Source organism: Talpa occidentalis, unplaced genomic scaffold (assembly GCF_014898055.3).
Source record: "Talpa occidentalis isolate TD23 unplaced genomic scaffold, MPIMG_talOcc4v2.1 talOcc4.17, whole genome shotgun sequence".
Classification (NCBI taxonomy): domain Eukaryota; kingdom Metazoa; phylum Chordata; class Mammalia; order Eulipotyphla; family Talpidae; genus Talpa; species Talpa occidentalis.
Window position 1 is genome coordinate 48,727,815 of NW_023601754.1, and position 27,307 is coordinate 48,755,121.

General features: G+C 52.9%; 1 protein-coding gene across 1 annotated transcript; it reads right to left on the bottom strand.

Moving 5' to 3' along the window:
* Positions 1-15,286: 15,286 nt before the first annotated feature.
* LOC119249639 (zinc finger protein OZF-like) lies at positions 15,287-24,990 on the bottom strand. Its single transcript, XM_054697356.1, has 5 exons — positions 24,930-24,990; positions 22,019-22,077; positions 20,830-20,956; positions 20,510-20,602; positions 15,287-18,363 (listed from the first exon to the last, which is right to left on the bottom strand). Exon 5 carries the CDS (start codon positions 17,740-17,742, stop codon positions 16,348-16,350), a length of 1,395 nt encoding a protein of 464 aa, XP_054553331.1. The 5' UTR covers positions 17,743-18,363; positions 20,510-20,602; positions 20,830-20,956; positions 22,019-22,077; positions 24,930-24,990; the 3' UTR covers positions 15,287-16,347.
* Positions 24,991-27,307: the final 2,317 nt, after the last annotated feature.

Here is a 27,307-nt window from a genome sequence, read left to right on the forward strand (position 1 = left end):
AGCCGGCGGGGCCCGGCAGAGGCGCCCCCTGTGCGCGGGCGTCGGGAGGGGCCCCCTCCAGGGCCACAGAGCAGGCTCCACTCGGGGTTCCGTCCTGTAGCCCCGACACCGAGATGTGGAACCAGAAATCAGTAACGGGGGACACTGAAAATGCAAGACCGAGCGGGAGTAAACCCTCCCGAACAGCCGTCCCGCTGGACAGAACGTCGCTGGAGAAAATGCCCCGGCGCGGGCTCGGATGGGTCAGACCCGCCCTGAGGGAGCTTAGGCGCCGGCGCCGGCCAAGGGGAAAGTCTCATAAAGCCTCACGGTGCGTCACGGGTTTAGGAGAAGAGCCGAGTCTCAGGAGCAGCAGGACAGGAGGGCGGATCCGAGGAGAAACACCCAGGCCACGTGGAGGAGGAGGCTGGGAGCCCCTGGGGAGCGGGGCCGGGATGCCCCGGGAGGAGGAGACGCCCTGCGTCAGGAACTGTGTTCCCGGCCCCAGATGCTGGAAGCAGGACCCCAGTTCCCAGCTGAGCAGCAAACGTCTAAAGCTTAGAGAGAACACGCAGCGTGACGCGCGGCCCCGGGGGGCCGGTGGTGTCCCGCGTCCACAGAGCCCCGGCCCTGGGGTGTGGACGCGAGGGGGGGCGCAGGGAACGGAGCCCAGAGGGATGTCTCAGAACAGTTACTATGGGTTCCCCTCTAACGACGGCCCAGCAGCCATTCCAGACTCCACCAGGAAGCCACACACCCCAGAGCCCCCGAGCGTGCTCAGGACCCACCTGCCCCTCACTTCTGGAGGCAGAAAGGTCCTGACCGGAGGGGGCGGGCGGCGGGGGCCTGGCAGCCAGGAAGGGGGGCCAGACCCGTGTGTCCCGGGTCTGTGTCCCCAAGACGCGTTGGCCTGAAATGGAGCTCTTCCCAACCTGCAGGCCGCTGAGCTCCCCCCGAACTGGCGAGCAGACGTGGCATCAGCTACGTGAGTCAGACAGTTAACCAAGAGGCTTTTCCGGGACCTCGCCGTGAACATGATGGCGTGATAACACAATACAGCTGGCACAGCCCAATTCAAATAAGCTTGACATTCAGTATAAACGCTTGATGGGAAACGATCATCTGAAAATACTCAGCCCAGGATTCACAGGCAATCTGAGCAGAGTAACACCTGACTATATTGACATATCCCTAATACACACCAAAAGTATCACTAAAAGAACCTGGATTAGGGCCTACCCAGTGGTGCAGCGGTTGAGCGCTGGGCTGCAAAGCTGCCTGCAGCCTCTGCAGCGCCAGTTCGATCCCCGGCCACCAGCGAGGGTCCCACGTGGCATGCAGACCTCTCCTGCCGCACCCGCTGCTCCCCCTAGCAGTGTGCTTGTCAGTCTGCCTGTTCTGCTCTCTGCTCTGGTTCTGGTGAATTCTCTCACCCTCCCACACTTCTGACAGTACCCAGTGCTTGTATAAATAAATAAATAAATCTTTAAAAATAAATATATAAATAAAATAATCTGGATTAGTAGGGCTTTTTTTAATATTTATTTACGCATAGAAGAACTGGGGTGCAGGCCAGAGATGTGAGGGGGTGGGTGATTCACCAGAGACAGAGTGGGGAGCAGGACAGATATTGACTGAAATGCACTGCTGAGGGGAGCAGCGGAGAGACGGGAGAGGTCTGCTGAGCCATGTGGGTCAGTTCCCTGGCCGGGAATCGAACTCAGGCCGGAGTGGCTGATAGCTTGATAGCATTGAAACTAACTCCTGCGCCACCAGGGAGGCCCCAGATTAGGAGATTTAATAAGCAGATTCTACTTTTTTTTTTTAACATTTTATTTTATTTAAATAAGAACTGGGGTACAGGCCAGAGTGCAGGAGGGTGAGAGGATTCACCAGAGACAGAGTGGGGAACACAACAGGCAGGCAGACCGAAAGCACTGCTGAGGGGAGCATCGGGTGTGACAGGAGAGGTCTGCTGTGCCATGTGGGTATCTCCCTGGCTGGCCGGAAATCAAACCCACACTGCAGAGGCTGTGGACAGCTTCACAGCACTACGCTCAACCCGCCGCGCCACTGGGGAGGCCCTACCACTTTCTTAAAACACTGCAAGCCGGCTGTGCTCGGCTCCAGGAGCACTGAACACGTGCCACAGGCCTCACGTCACTTACCAAACCACTGTATAGTCACCCCATAGTCATTAGGGAACTTAGAGCGGCAGATCAGTCTCCCCATTTCACACAGTCATCCCCATCTGACCCGTGGCCACCCCTCAGCGCCCCGCATTTTCCAAGTTGTGGACCACAGTGGACACAGTGGGCAACGGGTTCGGGCACGTGTGCTCGCACACACAAGGCTGCACTCTCACATGCAGACACACATGCACGCTTGTCTAACACACAGTGGCACACACACTGTCACATGCACAGACCCACTCACTCTCTCCCAGTGACGCCCACGAGGACCAGCTCTCCCACACACCGGTGTCCATGACCTCACTCTGGCCCCACAAAGGGCGCGTGTGCCCAGAGAGTTCTACAGAAATGGTAACAAGCCCAGTCCTCTGGGTGCCTCTAACACAAGCTCTTCCTGCTTTTCACAACTTCCCACACAGCCCAACTCTACCAGGGCCGCTCACACCAGGCAGCACTTAGGCACACACCAGCACCTGGGGTCAGCCCCTACCCCCCAGGGGAGGGTGTGTGGTGGGAAGATGGGAGAGTTTGGACACCTCCCTGGTGGCGCAGGAGTAAAAGACAGCACTATCAAGCTATTGCCAGCCACCCTGGCCTGAGTTCTAGCCCCAGCTAGGGAGCTATCCATGGGGTGCAGCAGACCTCTCCTGTCTCCCTGCTGCTTCCCTCAGCAGTGGATTTCAGTAGATCTACCTGTTCTGCTCCCCACTCTCTCTGGTGAATCCTCTCATCCCCTGCACCTCTGGTCTACACCCCCAGTCTAGTATGCATAAATAAATACATTTTTTTTTAAAAGGATGGGAGAGTTTGGAGAACTGACACTGAGTGAGTGACACGGGGCTGAGGGAGAAGACGCAGGGAAGAGGGTGAGGGTCCGGGAGGAAGCCGCGAGGGTCTGGGCACATGGGGTGGCAGAGGGCAGGGGCATTAAGGGGCTGCCTTCCTGGAGCCGCTGTCTCGTGATCACCCCCAGAGGCTCCACAATCAGAAATGTGTCTTCTCTGGTGCTGGAAGTCAGAAGCCTGAGGGGAAGCTGCATTTGGGCTAAATGCAGTCTCAGACCTGCTGGAATGACTGGACATAGACAAGGTTTTCTGTCCTCAAAGCAATCAATCCCTTCCTTCTCCAGTGTGCAGGGCACATTTTCAAGAACAGACCATATACTAGGACATAAAACAAGTCTCAGAAGAAACACCAAGCATCCTCACAGACCACGCTGCTGTAAAGCTAGACATTAACCACGACGTGAATCCTAGAACCAATCAAAATAGGCAGAGACTAAACAAAATGCTCTTGTGCAACTCTTGGGTCAGTGAAGATATCAAAGAAGAGATAAAGATTATCCAAAGACTAATGAAAATGGAGAGACACGCTACCAGGCCCGATGGGATGCTTTTTTTTTTTTTTAATTTATACAAGCACTGGGTACAGTTAGAAGCACGGGAGGGTGACAGAATTCACCACAGCCAGAGCGGGGAACAGAACAGGCAGATTGATGAAATACACTGCTGAGGGGAGCAGCGGGCGCGGCAGGAGAAGTCTGCGCACCATGTGGGACCCTCCCTGGTGGCTGGGGATGCTTTAGAAGCAGTACTGTGTGGGAGTTCACAGCAATGTGGGCCAGCAGGAAGTAACCAGGGAGATCTCCATGTAACAGTCTAAATCTGCCTTTGAAGGAACTACAAGAACAACAAAAGCATCCCAAAGTTAGAAGGCAAGAAGTAATAAAAATTAAAGAAGAAATAAATGAAGTAATAGACAGCAGTTCAAAAGAACAGCAAAAGTAAGAGTTCTGTTTTTGAAAAAATAAAATTGACCATCCATTAGCTATGCTTATGAAGAAAAGGAGAAAACCTAAATTAATAGAGTCAGAAATGAAAGAGGTGAAATCACAACAGATACTGCAGAAACACACAAGGTCCTAGGAACCTACTTTAAAACGATGTAAACAGAGTGGACAACCTAGAAGACGTGGACACATTCTTAGACTCTCATAAACCTCCAAGGCTGAATCAAGATGAAATGGCTTCAACAATCAGCCAGGAGCACCGAGCCTGAGAGAGTAACAAGGAGCCTCCCCAGAACCAACGAGCAGGACAGATGGGGTCACCGGCGAGCTCCCCCAGAGATCTCACACCCGCCTCGCCATGCCGCAAAAAAGAAAAAAAAAAATCCAGAGGGGAACCAAATAAGACATCAGTGTAAAAAAATTAATAATAATAACAGTACAAAACCCAGCACAGCAAAAACAGACAGTTACGAACCAGAGACATCCTGCAGGCGGAGGGGGGGAGGGGGAGAGGGCGGGAGGGGGAGAGGGCGGGAGGGGAGAGGGCGGGAGGGGGAGGGGGAGAGAGGGGGAGGGGAGAGGGCGGGAGGGGGAGCACAGGGGCCTGAGGGGAAGGTGCGCGGGGCCCTGGGGAAGGAGATTCTGTGGAGACTCATCCGAGGGGCTGGGGGGAAGCAAATACTGTCTAAAAAAATGTACAAGAGGATAAATGGTAAAAGAAAAAAATGAGAAAGAAAACCCAAAATCCGAGCGGGCGGGATCTCCCCAGCCCCCTCCCCGGGGCCCACCTCGCTCCGACCCGGAACCGCGCGGACCCCGCGGCAGGAGCGGCCCTTCCCGGGCGCGGTGGGGACGCCCCGCCACAGCCCCGCCGCCCACCCAAGCCGTAGCCCCGCGCCCCGCCGGCCTCCCCGGGCCGCGGCCCGGCCTCCCGCCCCCGCTCCCCGCAGGGGGCGCCCCCCCCCCCCCGAAGGGAGGCCGGGACCACCCCACGGGCGCCCAGACAGCCTCGCCCACGCCCGACACCCGCTGGGGTCACCCCCCCCCAGCTCGGACACGAAGGGGGTGGGACCCCCACGGGGAGACGCCTGACGGTGCCGACACCCCGCCCTCAGCGCCCCCCCCCCCCCCGCATCCCCACAGGCCGTCGGGCCGAGAGACGAGCGGAGCCGGGACCCGACCGCGGCGAGGACGCGCCCTTCGCGCCTCCCGGCGGCCGCGCCGTCCCGGGAGAAACCGCGGCCTCCGCGGACGCCCCAGAACCGCAAGGGGCGCGGGCGGGGCGGGGGGCGACGTCCCGTCCGGAGGCGGGTCCTGGGGCGGGAGGACAGACGCGAGGCCGAGGCCCGGGCGGAGGCGCGGCCGGACCCGCAGGCGGAGGCGCGGGCGCGGGCCCCGGCGGGAGCGCCCGAAGCCGCCACACGGGCTCGAGAGAAGAACCGCGAAGGCGGCGCCCCCGACCCAAGCGGGCCCGGCGCACCACGGAGACCGGCCGGGCCGCGAGGACCGCCCGGAGCCCGGCCCCGGGGACCGGCAGCTCCGCTCCAGCCAAGGGCGCGGCCGCCCCGGGACAGCGGGCTCGGGAGCGGGGCGGGGGCGCAGGGAAGAGCCTGTTCCCCACACACGGGGCGTCCACTCCCCAGGGGTCCAGGCGCCCCCAAAGACCCGAAACCATGAAGTCCCCGAAGAAAACGCAGAGACGGACCGGGACCCCGCCCCAGCCGCGAGGGGAACGGGCCAAGGTCAAAAGGGGACCCGGCCGCGAAAAGCTCTCGTCACTCACGGGAACCCGCGACACACACCCCGGGCCGCCCGCAGACAGGGACACACGTGCACGGCCGCCGCCGGCCCGGCGTCCTCGGACACGCGTCCCGAGTCCTCACACAGAGAAACACAACGCCCCGTTAATGACCGGGCCGAGGCCCTCCGCGACCTCCACAGACGCTTCTCTAAAAAAGACACTCAGGGTAATGCAAACTGGCCCAACCACTATGAAGAGCTGAGTGGAGATTCCTCAACCTAGTAAAGAGGGAGCTTCCCTTGGATCCAGCAACTCCACTCCTAGGTATTTACCCAAAGGACACAAACAAGAATTCAAAGGGGCACCTGCACCCCTGTGTTTATAGCAGCACTGTTTACAATAGCTAAGCTTTGGAAACAACCCAAATGCCCAAAAATAGATGCCTGGATCAAGAGGAGGTGGTCCATATACACCATGGAATATTACTCAGCAATCAATAAAGATAAACTCATGCCATTTGCAGCAGCATGGATGGCGCTGGAAGGGATCATGCTCAGCGAAATAAGCCAAAAAGAAAAAGAAAAATACCAGAGGGTCTCACTCATAGCAGGAATTTAGAAAACCCAAATAAGGGACCACGAAAAAGACGAATTCTAATAAAGTAAAAATCAAAATCAACAGGCAACTATACCCCAGAGACACACTACTGGGGGGGGGGCGGGAGGAGGGATTAGGGTCAAAATAAAGGGGGTGGGAATTGTATGGCAAATATAACCAAAATAAAATTCATACATGGGCCTCCCTGGTGGCGCGGCGGTTGAGTGCTGGGTTCCGAAGCTGCCCGCAGCCTCTGCAGCGCCGGTTCAATCCCCGGCTGCTCCCCGGCCACCAGAGGAGGGTCCCACATGGCGCGCAGACCTCTCCTGCCGCCCGCTGCTCCCCTCAGCAGTGTCCTTCGGTCCTTCTGCCTGCTCTGCTCCCCGCTCTGGCTCTGGTGAATTCTCTCACCCTCCCGCGCTTCTGACAGTACCCAGTGCTTGTGTGTATGTATCAATCAATCAATAAATCTTAAAAAAAAAATAAAATAAAATAAAATTCATACATTGTGCAAAAATGAAAAATGATGTAAGAATTATATAAAATAAAATATATTAAAAAAACAGAAGGCACTCAAGTGCCTGGAGACTTTGAGGAAAGGTTCAGCAGCACACAAAAGAGGACTCTACACCGGTCAGCCCAGTGTCCACACTGGCAAGAAGGTCTCCTGTCCACCGTGACGGAGCAGGTGCCTCTTGTATTCCTTTTCCTGACAAACCTGTCCTTTCCAAAACAAACAACAAAAACCTATAGTCACATACCACTTCACCCCTGTGAGAACAGCCCATCTAAAAAAGAGCGGAAATAGGGCCTCCCAGGTGGCGCAAGGGTGGCGCCACAACCTATGAAGCTATCCATAGCCACTGCAGCACAAGTTCGATCTGCAGACATGGAGCTACCCACATGGTGCGGCAGACCTCTCCTCTCTCGCCGCTGTTCCCCTTAGCAGTGTATTTCAGTAGATCCACCTGTTCCATTCCCCACTCTGTCTCTGGTGAATCCTCTCACCCCCCACACCTCTGGCTTGTACCCCAGTTCTTATATGCATAAATAAATAAATCTTAAAATAATCAGAAATAGCACATGTCCACGAGGCTGTGGTGAACAAGGGACTCCCCTCTCTGCTGGTGGGGACACGAGCAGGCTCAGCCCCAGGGCAAGACGGTATGGAGAAGTCTCAAGAAACAAAAATGGAAATCCCACTGGCCCAGCAATGCTACTATTAGGTGTCTATCCAAATAGTGTGAAAAATGAACACACAACACTCGTCTCCAGCCAGGTACACAACAGCCCTGCTCACCATCACCCATCATGGAGCCAGCCCAGTGCCCTTCAACATGTGAATGGACAGAGAAACTGGAGCATCCGTCCCGTGGAATATTACACGGCCATGAAGAAAGATGAAGTACGGGCATTTGGCACAGAATGGATGGGCCTTGAGGTGACTATGTTGAGTGAAATCAGCCAAAAAGTGAAAGATTTTGGATGGTTTCACTTGTGAATGTAAACACCCGAGAAGCACATATTTACACCTACACTATATACAAACCATAGAAGAAAAATTTGAACTTGGCAAAAAAAGATAATGGTTACCAGAGGGAATAGGGGAAAGGGTGGAGGGTGTGGGGAGAGAGGCAGATGGGGTACAGGGATGGGTGGTTAATGGAGGGTATTAAAAAATAAAAATTAAAAATAAGCCACAGGAGTAACTGTCAGATATCATTACTCAGGTTAAAACACTAAGCCCACTTCTTGCCCAGCAAAGGTTGGGAGGCTTGAACAGGACAAAGGACCAGGCTCAGAGAGATCACCTGGATCCTGGACGCAGAAGCAGGGCCGGGCCCCATTGTGTGCCCAAGGTCACCGCCCAAGACCGGACCCCAGCAGGCAGGAGGTCAAAACAAGGCTTTCAGCCCTGTTCCCTGCAGACCTCTCCCGCCTCAGCCCCTGCTCCCCCGCAGGCCATTTCAATAAATCCACCTTTCCTGTTCTCCACTTGTCTCTGGTAAATTCTCTCACCCCTGCGCCTCCAACCCGCCCCAATATTTCTCCTCACTACAGCAACACGCTATTTTGGTAACAGTTAAATGCAGTCTAAAGTTATTGAGGAGGTAGGCAGACGCGACTCTGAAGTAGGAGTCCGAGGCTGCAGATGGTATCACTTGGGTGAGCGCTGACAGAGGTGAGAACAAGCCATGGACTGAGCATGAGCCCCCCACATTATGAACCCCATCACCTAGCCAAGGTCAAGAATGAGCAGCATTAGGACAAAAACAAAATGGTAAGAGCAGTTTTTTGGGGAACGTTGTAAAATAAAAGGCAGAGAGCGGGCGGGAGAGCACTGCAGACCACACAGGGGCCCGGGGAGAGGGAGGAGTTCACGGCATCCACAGGTCACAGAGGCCAGAGATGGAGGCCACAGTTGGGGAGACATGGGGTGTGGGCTACTCAGCGTGCAGAGTATGGACTCGGGGTCATGACTCCATTCTCATCACTAACCCCCTGATTTGTGCCCACTTCACACCTACTTACAACAAGTGTCTAGTTTGAAATGAAGGGGACCCCAACTGGACCAACAACATGACCCGACCTCGAGGCGGCTTCTCCCCTGGAGGCTGCAGACAACAGCCCTGCCTGCTGACAGCCTGCCGTGACCTTGGGGCCCCTGAGCAGAAAGCCACGCCCACTGGGATTCTGACTCAGGAGCCCAAAGTCTTTTTAAGCCACTAAATGGGTGGAAAGTTATGGCAGTGAGTGAACCACTACACACAGGACATGCTGGATGTTAAGTATAAAAACAAAACATCGAGGTTAAAGAGTAAAAATGCGCCTGTGCCCCGATCAGCAGTGGGATCTCTAGACAAAATGTTCTGAGGCCCTTCCAGACTGTCTTTGAAACCGCGTAACACAAACAGTGAAATACTTTGTACTTGTTCAACATTAAGCGTCACATCAAATTATCCTCTATTTGACAATATGCACAAAACTGACATGCTCTGTACTTGGTTCAACATTTAACAAACCTCAGAGCAAATCTACCATCAATTGTTTAAGCCACGAAAGGTGACAGCCACGTTCCCACCAGTGCAACAGTGCGCCGCGAGGCCTCCACACGTTAAACACCCGTTGACTCTGCCGACAGGTGAGTGCATGACCTGCTCTCACCGGGGACGGGTTGGGGCGGGACCTGGGGGCTGGGACCTGGGCGGTGCCTAGACCTGAGGTCCTGAGAGCTCGTTTTGGGAGAAGCATCTACACAGTCATCCCTGGGGGGCGGCCCCTGAAGGGCTTAGCCTGCTCGGAGGCCCCAGTCTTGGCAGCTGCAGCCCGACCCCCACGTCAGTGGCTCCAACTGACAAAATGGGTCTTTAAAGTCCTCACTTCAAAGGCCTCCGAGTTCCCCCAAAAAACGCCGACAATGCCTGACTGCACCCAAAGGCTGCTTCTCTTAGCGCCTCTGTGTCTTCCGTGTGGACGCCTCTCCCCGCTCCTGCAGGGGAGCCCCCCACGTAGGGCTCAGCGCCACCCCGTGTGAACAGACGGCTCGTGGACGATAGAGAAGCGGAACGTGCCTCAGTTTACCTTGTAAACCCACACGGCTCACCTTTCATTTACAGAAACATCCCACAAAAAACAAACGCCCAACCTGGGCTGGGGGAGAGCCAGGTCACTGTGGATGACCCGCTCCACCTGCCCCATAAACGCCCCAGGTCCCGCACACCTGGCTCTGGCCAGGGTCTCCTAGGTAACCACTCACCTTGCGCCTGCGCAGTGAGAGTCACCCAGGACTGCGCCTGTGCACAGAGTACATCAGGTCCTGCCTCCTCCCAAGGGGGTCGCCTGCAGCCACATGCTCCTGGGGCAGCACTGGCACACAGGGGACTCAGACGCTCACACAAGCTCACAGAGAACGCAGGTGCCTCATGGGCCTCATCACCGCCCCCCAGTGCGGGTGACCCGAAGCGCCCGCGGGGGTGGACAGTCCACCAGCCGCCCCAGATGCATGGGGCACCCGCCAGGCCCACCCCCACGAGGGATCTGGAGGCCACCAGGTCTGTTCCAGAGCTCACGTCTAACACCGGGGAGCACAGAGCTCAATGGCCCCAGAATTCACATGCAGGCACATCCATGACCTCTGACACCAAGACCCGAATCCGCACCTTCCCCCCCACCCCCAAAACAGACTAGAGGCCAGAGCTCCCCAGACTCCCCAGTGCCCAGAGCTGCATTTCTGACTGCATGGAGCTCTGACTCAGGACAGGGAGCCCATAATCTGGTGAGTCACCTTCTCTGTGGCTAAAGTGACCCTGGCAAGCACCCCACGCACCCTGTCTGGGGTGTGCCCCCACAATCCACATTGGAAATGAACAAAATGCACAAATGCACAGGAACAACCGATCCGAGCTCCCTCAGAACCACTGACCTGCTCTCCCCCCATCCCAGACCACACACCCTCTCCTCCCCCAACCCAGCAGACCCACCCTCCCCCCATCCCAGCCCACCTGCCCCCCCATCCCAGGCCACCCGCCTAGTTTTGGGGGCCATCATACCCACATTCTATGAGCAGCCATCATCCGGCATGTGGGGGCCTGGGTTGTTCTCCATGAACTGAGGAGATTGCTCTGAGGCCCCCAGTCTGTGCTGAGAACTGAGTTGGGGGTCTGGACATGGGAGGCCTCCATGGACAAGTCAGCTCTTAACGAGCTTTACCCCGGAGGGTCCATCTATCACACATCCCATTTATGGGGCAGAATTTGTGGGTGACTCCAGGAGGCAAAGGTACCCAAAGGAGAGCAAACTCATACTGTGGGTTCCACCCAGGAGTGGGTGTGTGTGTGTGTGTGTCTGTGTGTGCGTGTGTTTCCATCCACCCAAGCAAATGGAAGAGCAGGCAGATCCTGGGGACCCTCACAGGCCCTGGGGGCCTGGGGCTCTCACTGTGGTGATAGGATACTGGATCAGGGTGGAGTCTCCACTGGGGCTGAGGACCATGCCAAGAGTGGGACGGGAGAGCACCCCGACAGCCAGAAAGGCCAACCCAGGCCCCCCTTCATTTCCTGAAGCAGAACCCCAACCCACTAGTTCGGGTCTGGCTCCGCCCACACCTGGACCCTCCCCAGCCCCAGTTCCTTCATCCCACCTACCTGGGGTGCGGCTGCTGTCTCTCCTGGCACACCCCTCGCTCTGTCCGCTGCTCCCAAGGGTGCCGGGTTCAGGCTGAGACGGGCAGCCCCGCTGAGCAGAGAAGGGAGCTTGACTCTGGGGGTTTCTACCTTTGCAACCCAGGAGAGGAGAGAACATCAGAGAAGGGACAGATGTTATCATCCCAGCCCTTTCCTGGGCGCCCCTGCAGGACATTTAGGACGTTTGTGCCTTTTTTTTTTTTTAACCACTGTTTATTCTTGGCAACGTCTAAGTTAAGACCCTCCTGCTTATCATTAATCTAAAGTTACAACACGTGCGACCCCTTCCTCCAGACTTTAAAAAAAAAATCAAAATCAAAATGACTGGGTAGCTCTTCCTCCTCCGGGCCAGAAAAAGTGGGTCTGCCCTTGTGACTGCGAGCAACATGCTGAGGAGACGCCGCCCCGGAGAACAAGACAGGCCGCAGGTACCAACCAAAGCAAACCCCCTGAGGAGGCCGAGGGAGGCCTGACGAGAAAGTGAACATAAAGCAGCAGGAGACGTTACCAGGGCAAGGAAAACAAATTCACGAAACATCGTTTGCGCCTTCTAAGACCCTTCACTGCGCTCCCGGTGAGTCCTGACGGGAAACCCGGGAGGGGCGGGAAGACCCGCCGCGGGAGGGGATTTCGTGTCACTGAATTTCCAGGGACGGCTCCCGCGGCGCCGCGGGGGAGCAGAAGCCCGGGTCGGACGCGTCAGGGCCTACCTGGGCGGGCGCGGCCCGCGTGGGCCCCGGAGAGCCGCGGGCGCCGGCTCCGGGGGCGCCGAGCAGGGCGGGGAGACTCAGCATCCCGGGCGCCGCGGGCGTCGGGGCCCAGGCCGGGGCTCGGCGCGGGCGGCGGCGCCGGGGACTCGGGCGCGGGGAGCAGCCGGGCCCGCGCGACGCGCAGAGCAGCCCGGCCCGAGGGCGCGGCCCGCGCGGCTCCACCCCGGGCTCCGCCGCGGCCGCCGGGCCCCCCACTCCACCCCGCGTGTCCCCGGCCCGGACCCCGCCTCTGGCCCGACCCGAGGCTCCCCGTCCTCCCGCTCCCCCGACTTCCCGGCCCACCCCCAGACGCGCAACTTGGGGCGACACGGCCCACGGGGGCTCCCGCGGGGGCGCGTTCGGTCCCTGCCCGTCGGGGCTCAGAGCGGACGCCCCGCCCGAGGGGCCTGGACGGGGAGGACGGGCAGAGGGGCGCGGGCGCGGCGTCCGCGGGGGTCGCGTGGACAGACGCGCACGGGGGGGCTGCGAGCGTCCGCGGTAAGGAAAGGGCGGCGGCCCCGACCGCGTGCGACCCCACCTGCGGCTGCGCCTCCTCCTCCCGCGGCGGCGCGCGGGGCCGGGTTCCCGGCCTCCATGGGGCCGCCCCTCACGCGCGTCCTCAGCGTCAGCGGCGCCCGCACCTGCGCCCGCCCGGGGCGTGGAAGGGTCTGGAAACGCAGGTCACTCTGACTGACCCTGTAACCTGCGCGCCCCTGTGGAGACCCAAAGTGGTTTTCTCGGGCCCACAAACTCCGCTGCTATGGTGGGTATGGGCGCCCCATCTGGCCCTACAGAGTGGGGGGGGCGCAGGCCTGCTCCCCAGGGCCCACAGCCTGCGCCCTGCTCATTCACCCCGGTCCCCGCCTGGGGACACCCCTGAGCCGGAATCCTGGGGAGGGGGGACGGGTCCTCGCACCTCATCTTTAACGCGCACTGTCACTGCACGGCTTGATCGGGGACACTGCAGGCTGTGGCAGGTGCTGAAGCCCCTGGAAGAGCGTCCCACGTGTGGATCGGCAGGTCCGAGCCTGAGGACGCGTGTGCTGCAGGGGAGACAGGGAGGTGGGTCAGGTGAGGGGGGCTGGCCCGGCCAGAGAGCAGTCACCCCCAGGAGTGCCCACAGCTGGAGAGGGAGGTGACCCGCTAAGGTATTAAATGCGCCGTTGGGGGGTGGCGCTGTGCTGGGGGTGTGGAGATGATGGGGTGACTCCATCGCTGAGCAGGAGACGGGGAGCACTGCGATCCTCGAGGTGGCGGGTGAGATGAGCCTAGATCTGGGACAGGCTGCGGAGATGCTACCCACAGGGGTGCTGAGCACTGTGGCAGCAGCGCCTGAAGCCCTGCATGGGTCTCCCAAAAGCTGTCCCGCATCCACTCACCAGCCTGCTGCGGGGAAGGCAAGGCTCTGCCAGGGACCCTCTAGGTTTACCTGAAGAAACTTGTGAAATGTCCCTGAGGGTGATGGGGAGCCCTGCAGAGGGAACTGGGTTCATGTGATGGTGCAAGGGCACCCAGCTCCCCAATGCCCCGACTCCCTGACCCAGTATTCCTGACAGTGGACATCCTTTCTGTGGCCAAGCAACCGCCCCCTTTCTGACCTCAGGTCCTACCAGCCACCCCCTCCCATCTGTGGGGGAACTTCCCCAAACACCCTCAGGACACCCACATCAGGGCCTTCCCCAGGCTGTTTCCCCAGATAACAGGTTCCTATAACCTCAAGTCTTTACTCAGCTCAAATGTCCCCTTTGCAGACAGACCTGGAGTCACCCCATGGACTTCCTACTCCATCCCAATGTACACCCACCCCAGGGCCAGTCCACAAAAAAACAAACACAGGGCCTCCCAGGTGGCACAGCTGGTTGAGCACTGCGTTGTGAAGCTGTCTGCAGCCTTTGCAGCGCGGTTTCGATTCCTGGCCGGCCAGGGAGCAACCCAAATGGCACAGCAGACCTCTCCTGTCTCGCCGGCTGCTCCCCTCAGCAGTGTCTTTGGTCTGTCTGCCTGTTCTGCTCCACGCTCTCTCTGGTGAATTCTCTCACCCTCCCGCGCCTCTGACCTGCATTCCAGTTCTTGTATAAACAAATAAATCTTTAAAACACACACACACTAAAGGAGCTGTCTGTGCCCTGGAGTCCTACAAGATTCCTCACAGTGGCAGTAAGTTGGTCTGTCCTGCCTGGCCCTGCCTGCTGAGCGCCCCTCTGCCTTGTCTTTCACTGAGCAGCCCTGTAGGCGTGCCGTTTCTTCCCACAAAACTGCAAAAACAAAACTTGTGTCCAGTTGCTTTCAGCATCTGTATCTACCCCATCAACCTCACCCAAGGGAACAGGGTTACAGCCAGGCTAGGGCGCTGGCAGGGAATAGGACCACAGCCAGCACCTCTGGACAGTGCACACAGAGCTGGTAGTTTGACTTGCACGGGTAAGTGCTGCAAACTCTAGGGCCAGAGGTGGACCGTGTCATTCCACATCTTCCAAAGGGGGCCACATTACTGTACCCACCCCACACACTCTGGGACGTGCCACTTGAAAACTTCCATCCAAAGCAAGACTATTTCTACACACCATAGAATTTTAATGGAAACCTGCAATGTTTTGAGCAATAGAAAAAGGGAAAGTTGAACTCTGACAGCACCAGGAGTAGCACTTCAGAATTTCCTTTCGGGGACAAAATATTCCCCAGAACCACTGGGTTGTAGTGAAGTAATTTTTTTTAATGTATTTATTTATGCATACAAGAGCTGGGGTATAGAGCAGAGACTGTGGGGGATGAGAGGATTCACCCGAGAGTGGGGAACAGAACAGGCAGACTGACTGAAATACACTGCTGAGGGGAGCAGCGGGCGAGACAGGCAAGGTCTGCTTCACCATGTGGGTTGCTCTCTGGCCGGCCAGGAATTGAACTCGTGCTGCAGAGGCTGCGGACAGCTTCACAGTGCAGTGCTTAACCCCTTGTGCCACCAGGGAGGCCCGTAGTGAAGTAACTTTAGAAAGTATTTCTTCAAAACAGTCTACATACGTATTTGAGATTTTTTATCCAAATTACCTAAATATCATTAGAAATGCTGATGAAGTTGGAAGTTTTGTTAACAGTTGGGCACACTGCTATTTGTAATATTTTACTTAACACTCAGTATCCAATGAGCTGTCTCCCCCCGGCAAAGGTATTACACTTTATTACACTGTTTCTTCCTGTATTTTTTATTTTTCCATCAAATAACTTGACAAAACATATTTTCTTTCCTGTTCAAATTCCCATAGGAGGCTGTCCCACACGGAAACTTTACATTCTCTTTACATTCAAAGGATTTCCCTTCACGATGTTTTCACTGAAGTGCAAGTTGGCCACAGGATAAATCCTGTTGTACACAGATCACACACATAAGAGCTTAAGACAACACATATTTATTTCTACTAGGCAAAGTCTATATTGAGACTTACGGATAAAGCACAGAAGTTTCTGCGCTACCCAACAATCGCTATGGTCCTTAATACGGTGTCTTCTTCACCCTATGGACTCCAAGGGAGACCCACAAGGTCATTAGCACCAAAGGACCACAGGAAGGGAAAATTCTGAGGGGAATTAAGGTTTTTTATGACCTGGCTTATAAGTAATGTTCATTGCTTGTGTCCATATTCTGCTGGCCAGATCTAGATTACAGTGCCCTATACATGGAGAAGAATCACATGTGTGTAGCCACAAAAAAAGAGGGGGTTGTTACTATGTAATCAGACTGTGCCATACAGCATTGCATCCTTCGTGAGGTCTCTTATGTGTAAAGACAGCTGATATCAGTGAGAAAGTACTCCTACTTCTCACTTTACATTCATAGGATTTCCCTCCAGGATGATTTCACTGAAGTACAATGAGATTGATTATGGTAGTTTTCTAACAATCTTCAAATGAATGGGGCTTCTCTTCTTTGTTAGTTCTCTAGTGCACAGTTACCTATGACTTCTGCTATAATGATTTGCTACAATCTTAACATTCATAAGGATTTTCTCCTGTGTGAATTATTTGATCAAAGGTGAGGTGTGGCTTCTGGGAGAAAGATGTCCTCCATTCTTTATAATAGTAAGTATTTCTCACTTATGTAAAGTGAAGAATTCTCTGATGTTCAGAGAGATTTGACTTCCGTAAGAGTTTTCCCACATTTTTCACATTCATAGGGTTTCTCTCCTGCGTGAATTCTATGATGGCCAATAAGAGCTGACACCTGGTAGAAAGATTTCTTACATTCTTTACATATGTAGGGTTTCTCTTCTGTGTGAATCTTCTGGTATTTAGTCAGGTCTGACTTCTGGTAGAAAGATTTCGTACACTCTTTACATTCATACGGTTTCTCTCCTGTGTGAGTTCTCTGATGTTCCGTGAGGTTTGACTTCCGGTAGAAAGTTTTCTTACATTCCTTACATTCATAGGGTTTCTCCCCTGTGTGTGTTCTTTGATGTTTAGTGAGGTCAGACTTTTGATAGAAAGTTTTCTTACATTCTGCACATTCATATGATTTCTCTCTTGTGTGAGACCTCTGATGTATAGTGAGGTGTGACTTCTGAGAGAAAGCTTTTCTACATTCTTCACATTCATACGGTTTCTCTCCTGTGTGTATTCTTTGATGTTTATTGAGGTTCGCCTTTTGGTAGAAAGATTTCCTACATTCTTTACATTCATAGTGTTTTTCTCCTATGTGTGTTCTCTGATGTGTCGTGAGGTGTGCCTTCTGGTAGAATGATTTCCTACACTCTTTACATTCATAGGGTTTCTCTCCTGTGTGAGTTCTCTGATGTATAATGAGGTGTGATTTCTGAGAGAAAGATTTCCCACATTCGTTACATTCATAGGGTTTCTCTCCTGTATGGGTTCTGTGATGTTTAGAGAGGGCTGATATGTTGTAGAAAGTTTTCCTACATTTTTCACATTCATAGGGCTTCTCTCCAGTGTGAATTCGCTGATGTTTGGCGAGGTTTGCCTTTTGGTAGAAAGATTTCCTACATTCGTTACATTGATAGGGTTTCATTTCAGAGAAAGTTCTCCAATGACTCCTAAGTGTTGAATTCTCACAAGTTTTCAAACACTCAGTGTTCTTCCCTATTTCTATGCTCTGATGTTTAGTGAGGACAGACATTTTGTAGAAAGTTTTACCACATTTAGTATCTTCATTGTTTTCCTCTCCTAATTTAGTGGACAGATTCCGAGTGATGTGCAATTTCTTCCTGAAAATATCCCCACTTTGATTAGGTTTACGGTGTTCATCCTGGAGATCTCCATGAAATATTAATTGTGCGGCCTTCTCAATCACGATTTCCCACCATCTATTATATCCAAAGTGTGTCTCTCCTTTGTGAGCTCTTTCACTGCCCACAGCCGGCTTCTCACAGGCCCTTCCACACTCATTATATTTAGAGGGAGTTTCTCCCACAACAGCTGTCTTATGTGCAAAGACTACTGACCCCTTGTTCAAGGCTTTCTCTTGCCCACAGAGTTCAGGAGGCTGCTGAAATGGCTGAATCATCTGTTGCCCATTACGATGCTCAGGACAGTGGGCCAGTTGCCCACAGAGGTGACAGTAACCTGCTGTGTCTCCATTGGGCTCCTCACCAGGCTCACCAAGGGGAAATACTTTTTTTTTTTTTTAAAGATTTGTTTATTTATTTATTTATACAAGCACTGGGTACAGTCAGAAGCACGGGAGGGTGGGAGAATTCACCAGAGCCAGAGCGGGGAGCAGAGCAGGCAGAAGAACTGAAGTACACTGCTGAGGGGAGCAGCGGGCGGCAGGAGAGGTCTGCACGCCATGCGGGACCCTCCTCCAGTGGTCGGGGAGCAGCAGGGAATCAAGCCGGCACTGCAGAGGCCTTGGGCAGCTTCACAACCCAGCACTCAACCACTGCGCCACCGGGGAGGCCCGGAAATACAGTCTTATACCCACCATTAATGTCTTCTGCAATCCTTTCTGAATAATTTTGATTATTTATAAAGCGTTCTGAAATATGGTTTGAGTTTAAATTGAATGGGTTTCCGAAGTTGATTCTTTCATTTGGCAATGTCCTGCTGTTGGTGACCACAATTTTCCATAAATGTTTGCCCTGATTTTCCTGGTAAACTGCAATCAAGTCATTCATAATCTGGACATCTATAATGAGAGTAAAATAACCACATCTTAAACAATAACTAAACATTTCCTGTGGAATGTTACTGTAAAGATGAAGAACTTACTTCTTACAATAGAAATATAAGATTTTAGCAAAAATAAATAACTGGCACTGGTTACATGTCATGCAGAAAAGTACGATTACCTCAATTAATACAAGTTACATGAAAATATTACCTAATAGCAAATCAAGGTTACACAAAATACAGAAGCAAAAAAAAAAAATTCTTGAAATATTTGGTCAATATTGTTACCTACTCTCTAGTTGCAGATATTGGCTACAGATTTTACACCAATCATCTGTTAACCTAGTTCTATTTCTCTGCATTGTTCTTTTAATAACTGAGTATTTTGTGATTAGGCTTTGAAGATGACAAGATTTTTTTTTGCACCAGCTACTTAATGGCTTTGGTGGAGGGCCACCTGTCTGTTTAAGTAGAAATAGTTTTACTCCTCTATTTAATTTTTACTTCTCCCAAGGGAAAGATTACAAGTACTGTGGGGTTTCCTCAAGGCACAGCAGAGACAGCTTTTTGCAAATTCCTAAATACTGTGTCCCTGGTTTCTCAGAACCTAGCAGAGAGGAACTTGTGGTTTATCTGTGCCACCCTTCCCTGAGGCCTAAAGGATTTGGGTTCTACAGCACAGGCTGTGCCCACCATCTTTTAAAAAAGCTTTTCCACACCAACCTGCCATCAGCAGTGCTGGTATATACACTCCACCTCGTGGTAACAATGTCCCGATTGATAATTCAGTACATCTGAAGATGTTGGTTTGGATTTTAGATATTCGACTATTGCCTACTTACACTGAAACTAAAGTCCACACATTTCTCACTTTCTATTAAAAAGTAATTTCCACAAGAGAAAGTGGAAATACTAACCTGCAGCTCCACTCCCAAAGTCTGAGATTGGAAACATCCAGCTGTCCTGACTGCGCCCGCACCGTGCCTTTCCTTCCCCATGTCACAGCCGCCCCTTTCCATACTGAACAGTGTGCCAGGACCACCCCAGGTGCACGGCTTCTAATGTGGATCCCGAGGTCTGTTCATGAACCTCTTTACTCATTTATTTTTTAAAGATTTTATTTATTTATGCATACAAGAACTGGGGTACAGGCCAAAGGTGCGGGGGGTGAGTGTGTAAGAGGATTCAACAGAGACAGAGTGGGGAACAGAACAGGTAGAGTGACTGAAATACACTGCTGAGGGGAGCAGCTGGTGGGACAGGAAATATCTGCTGCACCATGTGGGTCACCTCCCTGGCTTGGGATGGAATTAGTGCTGCAGTGGCTACCAACAGCTTCATTGTACTGACGCTTAATCCCTGCTTAATCCCTTGCGCAGCCAGGGAGGCCCTCCTTTGTAATCCTTAATTCACTCTTTAACACATACATTTATTTTTTCTCTCTAAACAGAGAAGGAGCTGCAGAGAACAAAGGGTTTTCTTTGATTATTATTGTTATCCCAACAACTACAAAATATATCTGCTTTTAAAGTCACCCAATGAACACATTGAAAGAACAAACAACTGAGGAATAAACGCCCGAAAGAGAAAACGAGTCCATAAAGATGGAAGAAGAGAATAAGGAAATTAAGATGCCAGGAAAGTGACAGCGCAAGATAAAGCTCCAAAAGCAGGCAATAGGTATTGGATTTTGGTTAAGTCTAAGGAAACTTACCATTTAATAAAAAAGAGTGGGGGAGGGGGGCTCCCTAGTGGCACAAGGGATTAAGTCTCAGCACTATCAAGCTATTGGCAGCCACTGCAGCACAAGTGCAGTCCCTGGCCAGGGAACAACCCACATGGTGCAGCAGACCTCTCCTGTCTCCCCGCTGCTCCCCTTAGGAGTATATTTCAGTCAATTTGCCTGTTCTGCTCCCCATTCTTTCTCTGGTGAATCCTCTGACCCCCTACACACCTCTGGCCTTCACCCCAGCTCTTGTATGCAAAAATAAATAAATCTTTTTTAAAAAAAAAAGTAAAAATTAAATAAAAATTGTGGGAATGGACGTGGGAGAGCTATAACTGTATACTGGATAACAAATACATCTGATACATGCAGACTAGCTCTCCTAACCCTGAACTTGGGGACAGGCTGAGCCTGTCACTGGTCCACAGTGACTGACCTGAGAGGCTCGGGCGTGGGGGTGCTCCTACAGTGTACAGCTCTGCTCCTTGCTCCAGCCTGACGATCACCTCAGGTGTGGTCACGCAGCACCCTGTTGATGAGAAATATATCGTTAAGTATCAAAGCTTTGAAGAGTGACAACAGCAGAGTTTTAGCTTTTGGCCAGTGAAGGGCTAATTTCACATATTTGTTAGAGAGCTGAATAATCATTCTAGTTAGCCTGAAATCTGAAATTCCTACTTAATTATAAAAAACTGTACATGTATCAATGAAGAAAACAAAGCTTGCACTGGGTGGTGACTGGGAAGCTTTTCTCACCCAGGGTCGCCAGACTCCTGTAGGTCTCCAGCATTACGTCCCTGTAGAGGGTCCTCTAAGCATCATCCAGGTCCTGCCACTCCTCCCAGGTGAAGCTCACGGCCACATCCTCAAAGGTCACCATCCCCTGTAATGGCACCATCTCCTCACTCAAGGTAGCATCCTGAGTTTGAATACCTTAGATCACTTTTGTGTGTCTTTTCTTATATAGGATTTATTGTGCTCTGTACACTGTGGCACATACAGACATCACAGCAGAAACTTCCTGTATATTAACTTACTAGTTCCCCAAAAATTATTAAACAGTTTGTCTTATAAATCTGGAAATGAACTTCATTCTAAGAACAAAAGAGTTTAATTCAGCTCCTCAAGTGTCTTCATAATCTGACTTGGAGACGTACAAAAGTACCTAGAATAATGTTCTTGAGGATTTGTCAAAAACATGCTCACTGCAGACTACCGTGAAGTGACCACAAAATACCCCGCTGCGCCATCCATTGGCACTTGCCTGAAGAACATGTGGACCACCTGCTGTCATAGAGATGAGGCTGTAGCAGAAATGAAGATGTGATGACATAAGGCCTCCCCAGTGGTGCAAGGGGCTAAGCGTCAGCACTATGAAGTTATCCGCAGCCTCTGCAGCGTAAGTTCGATCCCTGGCCAGGGAGCTACCCATATAATGCAGCAGACCTCTCCTGTCTCCCTATTGCTCCCATCAGCAGCAGATTTCAGTCAGTTTGCCTGTTCTGTTCCCCACTCTGTCTGTGGTGAGTCCTCTCACCCCTGTATATCTGGTCTGTACCCCAGTTCTTATATGCATAAATAAATAAATCTTTTTTTAAAAAAAGTAAATTTAAAAAAAAAAAAGATGTGATAACATGAAGCACAGTTTTCAATATCATGAAATTGATGAGAGCCCCATGTGCAGTGTGTGATTCTGAGCAGTAAGGAGATCAGTATATAAAGTGAAGCTTCATTTATATATGTGACCTAATTCCAGCATGAAAAACCTTACTGATCACTTAGACGAGAAACATACGTCCTCATCCTGCCTGTGTCCATGGGTTTCCTTCATCCTGAGTATGTTGATTTCATGAAGTGCACATTTTCCATTTTCTTTTGCTCATTTCAGCTTATAAGCCCTCGTAAAGCTCCATACGAAACAAGCTGAGAAAAAGAAGTTACTCACCAGAGATTCATTCATTTTCTGATCTTCTTGGGAACACGTGGAAAACTCCGGAAGCAGAGCTGGGAGAGAAGAATGGAGTGAGTGGAGTCTCCAGCAGACTAGTGTTCCTCAGAGTCTCCCACCAAAACGTTGTACACACTTGCTAGAAATGACAATAAACCAGCACCTTCTGTGGACAACAGTCTATGCCCTTCTGGAAGGGGCAAGAAGGGCCTAACAGTGCGTGGACAGAACTTACATGCCCATTTACCCCTAAGGAACGAGAGAACATATTTCCAACTCCATTACAACCACTTGAGGCTAACAATTTAAAATTTAAAGATCTTTACTACAACAAACTATATTTCCCCCTTGACTTTATAGAAAAGTCGCACCCTACGTGCATTCATGGGGCTGCACTATCCAGTAAATCTTCCAAAGACTTGCTGCCTGGATTCATTTCAGGGTGAAGTACCATCCAACTTGACCAGGGCATGGCCAGTTCACAGGCCGACAGTGTCAATCACAGAACCGTGACTTCCCGGCACACTGGCTTCTTGTTAAGACTCCTGGGGGGCCCCTCTTGGGTGGGTGCCGCCCAATGGCTCAGGTATAGGTCAGAACAACCCCCTGAAAAAGTGAGGTTGGATAAAACCAAACAGCGTCACTCAAGGCACCAGAAGACCACAGCCAAATTTGCAGTACAGAAACACAAAGTTTTTCAAACTAAAGTAGCCCAAAAGTTTGAACCAAAGAAAAAAATAAATAAATAAAAAGCACAATGCTGAATTGCAGAATATTTAGAAAAAAAGAAACAGGTCCACGTGTTTTACTTTTAGAAAGTCACTGAATTCTGGTTGTTTATACAGCAAGTGCGAGGCTAACCCCATAAACACAGTATTTGTAACAAATTACAGGGAAGTCTTGAATTTATAGTAAGATAATTTCACAGCTACATGTAGAAACTTTGAAAAGCAAAAGGAATGTCATGTAGATGGACTCGGTGAGTTTGTACTAAGGTAAACCACATAATCCTGTTTGCAGATCAGAAGGCCAGGTATTACGTTTCCTGACATGTCAATTTGTGTCTTTTTAGGCAAGGAAGCTCTTAGGAAACCTACAGGCTGCTGGCCTGTGTGGGAATCCTCCCTGGGGACAAACCCAGTGTCCTGTACCCGGTGATCAGCTCTTTAGAGCTGAAGCCAAAGAGTCACAGATAGCCGGGCTTTGCAAGGCCAACAACAGGATATTCAATCTTCTCTCTTACATCCTGGGAAGGAAATCGTCAGATTTAGATTTGAGGTTTCTCAATAAGTTCTTCAAAACTAATTTTACGTATAGTCAAACTAAAATAGATTTCTTTATGTTGGCTTTCTCCCAGTTAAGAAAACAGTCCCTTTTTAACAGAAACAATCTAACATGTAATAAAATATATATCTATTTTTCTTCACATTTTAATAATCTTTTATTTTAAGTTTGCTTTTTTTTTTTTTTAAATTTATACAAGCACTGGGTACAGTCAGAATTGCGGGAGGGTGAGAGAATTCACCAGAGCCAGAGCCGGGAGCAGAGCAGGCAGAAGGGCTGAAGTACACTGCTGAGGGGAGCAGCAGGTGCTGCAGGAGAGGTCTGCGCGCCATGTGGGACCCTCCAACGGCAGCCAGGGATGGAACCTCCACTGCAGAGGCTGTGGGCAGCTTTGCAGTCCAGCGCTCAACCGCTGTGCCACCAGGGGAGTCCCTTAATAATCTTTTAATAATCTACACGGGAAGCAAAATTTTCCATTTCACGTTATCTTTATCATCACGTTTAATTAAGAAAATGCAGTTTCATCAACATAAAGCCAAGCAATGCTTAAAACCTATGTGAAACTTTTATACACACGACTTTTAAAATCTATAATAATTCCTTTGGTTACCTGGATAATCACCTTTACTTCATAATAACCTTATTTAAATGTTTGAGTCCCTTTTAATACTTCTGACAGGCTCCCTGGAAACAAACGCCAACCAAGTGTTCTGCTTAGAAGCTTAGTCACCAATCATAAACGAGAATACACGACTGGACATCACCCTGGTGGTTCTGTCTTTACCAACGGTCCGCCCTTACTAAAGATCTGCAAGTGGTGGGCAGTACCCTAGGACCCCTAGGGAATGAGTCCTCGGGGCCGCCTGCCATCTTCAGCACCGTTTTCCCTGCTCTCCTAAAGCTCTGAAGGGTTCTCTCCCGTGACACAAAGCAGAGCACTCAAGGGCCCGGCCTTCAACGAAGGCTCCTTTCTGGACCCTTCTGCTGCAGCTCTGAACGGCGGGTCACAGGTCAGGACACTGGCTTGTGCCCGGGGAGGGCTCCCGACCCAGGGCCGCGCCCTTCAGGCTCCCTGACAGCTACCCCGAAGCCAAGGGAAAGGAACACCCTCCAGACCCCACAGGCCCCTAAAGCTCGGCCCCTGGAAAGGGTCGCGAATGACTGCGGGGGGAGCTACCCGGTGCAGGGGGGCCCCGACTCTCGGACGCATCAGTCCCTCCAGCAAACCCCACGAGTGAGGCTGCCTCCCTGCAAGACGAGGCCACGACGGGGAGCCCGGTTCCTCCTGGCGTCGGGGCTCTCGGCCGGCACCGCGCCCGGGTTGCGGATGCCAGAGCTGGGGTCACACGGGCTGGTCCCCGCCCAGGTGCCTCCCCGCAGGGGGGGCCCCAGAGCTGCACCTCGCGGCCCACGGCGCCACGTCCTGCGGAGGCGGGCACCGACCGCGCAGCCAGCGCCGCCCGCGCCCCCACGGCCCCCGCGGCCCGCACCCGCCTCCAGCACCCCGACACCCCGGCTGCCGCTCGCGCCCCCCCACCCCGTGCCGAGTCCGGGCTCCGCCTCCCCCTCGCACGTGCACGCGAGCGCCTCACACACCTCGCCCCTCCCGGCCGCCCCCACTCACCGCAGCTCACGGGCCTCGACCCCGCGACCCCGCGACCGGCAACGCCCCCGGAGGATGGCGGGAGAGGGGCGGTCGCGCGCGGCGCGGAGAACGCGGAGGTCCGCGCGGACTCCATTTCCCATGAGCCTCTGCGCTCGCGCCCGGCGCCAGAGAACGCGGCGTTCGTTCCCGGCGACCCGCCGCGCGGGCTGGAGCCCCGACGTGAGGGGGGGAAGGGGGAGGGGAGGGGGGGAAGGGGGAGGGGAGGGGGGAGGGGAGGGGGGAAGGGGGAGGGGAGGGGAGAAGGGGAAGGGGAGGGGGTGAGGGGGAGGAGTGGGGGAGTGGGCGGTGGCCCCTCCAGGAGCCTGAACGCAGACAGGCATCTCCCCGCGGGCGGCGGGGCGGGCAGGGGCCTTTGACTGGGAAACGAGGCAGGCTTCGTGGACGCCTTCCCTCCTCGCGGCGCTCGAGACGCGGCAGCCATGGGCGGGGGTTGACGGCGCTCGGGGCGAGGGACGCACGTCCTCCGGGCGAGGAGGCAGCTCTGGGGAGAAGTGGGCGAGAGGAGCTCCTGGGCTGATTGCCCCTGCGGCCCCTGCTAGAGGGGCTCTGGAGGCCGCTGCCCAGCAGCAGGAGCAGCTGCGGACCGGACGCGAAGAGCACAGTTGGCAAGGACCCCTCCCCCAACCATGCAGGGGAGGGTGGCTCAGGAGTCCGCTCCCCAGCCTGTCTCTCCGCGCCCCTTCACGCCCCATCACTCCTTTTCTTCCCCCACTCCTGCCCCAGTCAGCTCCGAAGAGCTGGCAGTGTTCAGGTTCCTGCTGAAACCGAACCAGCAAGAGGGGCTGGAGGGCAGGAAGGCAAGGAAGGGTCTGCTGAACCCTCAGGGATGCTCTGGGAAGGGCCTTCTGGCGCAACAGCTGAACAGAGCTGCGTGGAGACAGGGCAAGAGCAGGCCACCTGAACCCCCTCCGCCCACAGAGCTTTGAGGCGAAATAAATCATTTTGATAAGCTACTCAATATTGTAGATGGCTTATTTCACAGCAAGTCAATTTGAAGATGTTTGGTACCTAACAGTGAGGTGTTACCTTAGCAAATCTAGACGTGGATGGTTTTGGGACCAGGTGTCAGGGGAAGACAGAGGACATCTTCAATGGGAGTGTAAAGGACGGCTAGAAAATGGGAGGTTAAAGAAAATGACACCCCGAGTTTCGCACAGGTGAGAATTTTGGCAATTGCTGACTAGACTGTTGAATTTGGCCAGTAAATGTCCACGTGGAGTTGGAAAGTACCATCTATCTTTTACCCACTCGTCAGTGAGGGTGTATATAAGACACAGAATCCACACTAGGCATCTGAGCTAGGAAATTTTAACATAAAGAATGAACTAGGATGGTTGAGATTGAAAAGCATAAGGCACAATTGTGAGGTCAGGGAGAGGTTTCTCCCCCAATAGCTGAGGGCAAGAACACGAGGAGGTCCCAGGAAAACTGGAATTGACTTGAGAGAGGCTTGGCTGTCTTAGGAAAATGGGTATGCTCTCCCCCTGCCCCCAACAATGTTAGGTGGAGGACTATGGCTCAGGGACATGTGACAGTTGCTGCCACTCGCTACAGCCCAAGCAACATGCCAGAAGGTGCCAGTCACCACTGAGAACAAGGGTCAGCAGTACGGACAAGGGCCCTCTGGCTTTGCCTGTCTCCATGTCCCCTTCACACAGACACTGACAAATGAAGTTCTTTCTGCTGAGCCTTGAAATCACCCTCCAGGTCTTCAACTGACAAAGTCAAAAACCATATCAGCAAGAAAAGGGCACCACACAGCAGAGCAAACCATGGTGGTCTCTTGTCTAGACATAACGAAACTCCTGAGTCACACCATAAGGTATGTGTCAAGGGAATTAGTTAAAAAACACAATTCTACCTCCCAGTGGCAGAGTGGATTAAACATAGAGCTGTGAGGCTGTCCGCAGCCTCTGCAGTGCAGGTTCAATTCCCAACCAGCCAGGGAGCTACCCACATGGCACAGCAGACCTCTCCTGTCTAACCCGCTGCTCCCCTCAACAGTGTTTTCAGTTTGTCTGCCTGTTCTGCTCCCCGCTCTGTCTCTGGTGAATTCTCTCACCCTCCCACACCTCTGGCCTGTATCCCAGTTCTTGTATAAATAAATAAATCTTTAAAAAAAAAAAAATGAATGACTAAGGCAAAACAGAAAGTAGGTAAAAACCACCCAGGTTGGAAAACTTAAAACTTGCTCCTAAGCTGCTCAAGTCAGAATCTTAAAGTATGAAAATGACTTAGGTAAAGATTAGGTGAAGGGCCACCCTGGTGGCACAACGGTTGAGCACTGGGCTGTGAAAGCCTCTGCAGTGCCAGTTTGATCCCTGGCCACCGGATGA

Coding starts and splice junctions, on each gene's coding strand:
- LOC119249639 (XM_054697356.1), bottom strand. CDS start 17,742: ATGATTCAGCCATTTCAGCAGCCTCCTGAACTCTGTGGGCAAGAGAAA.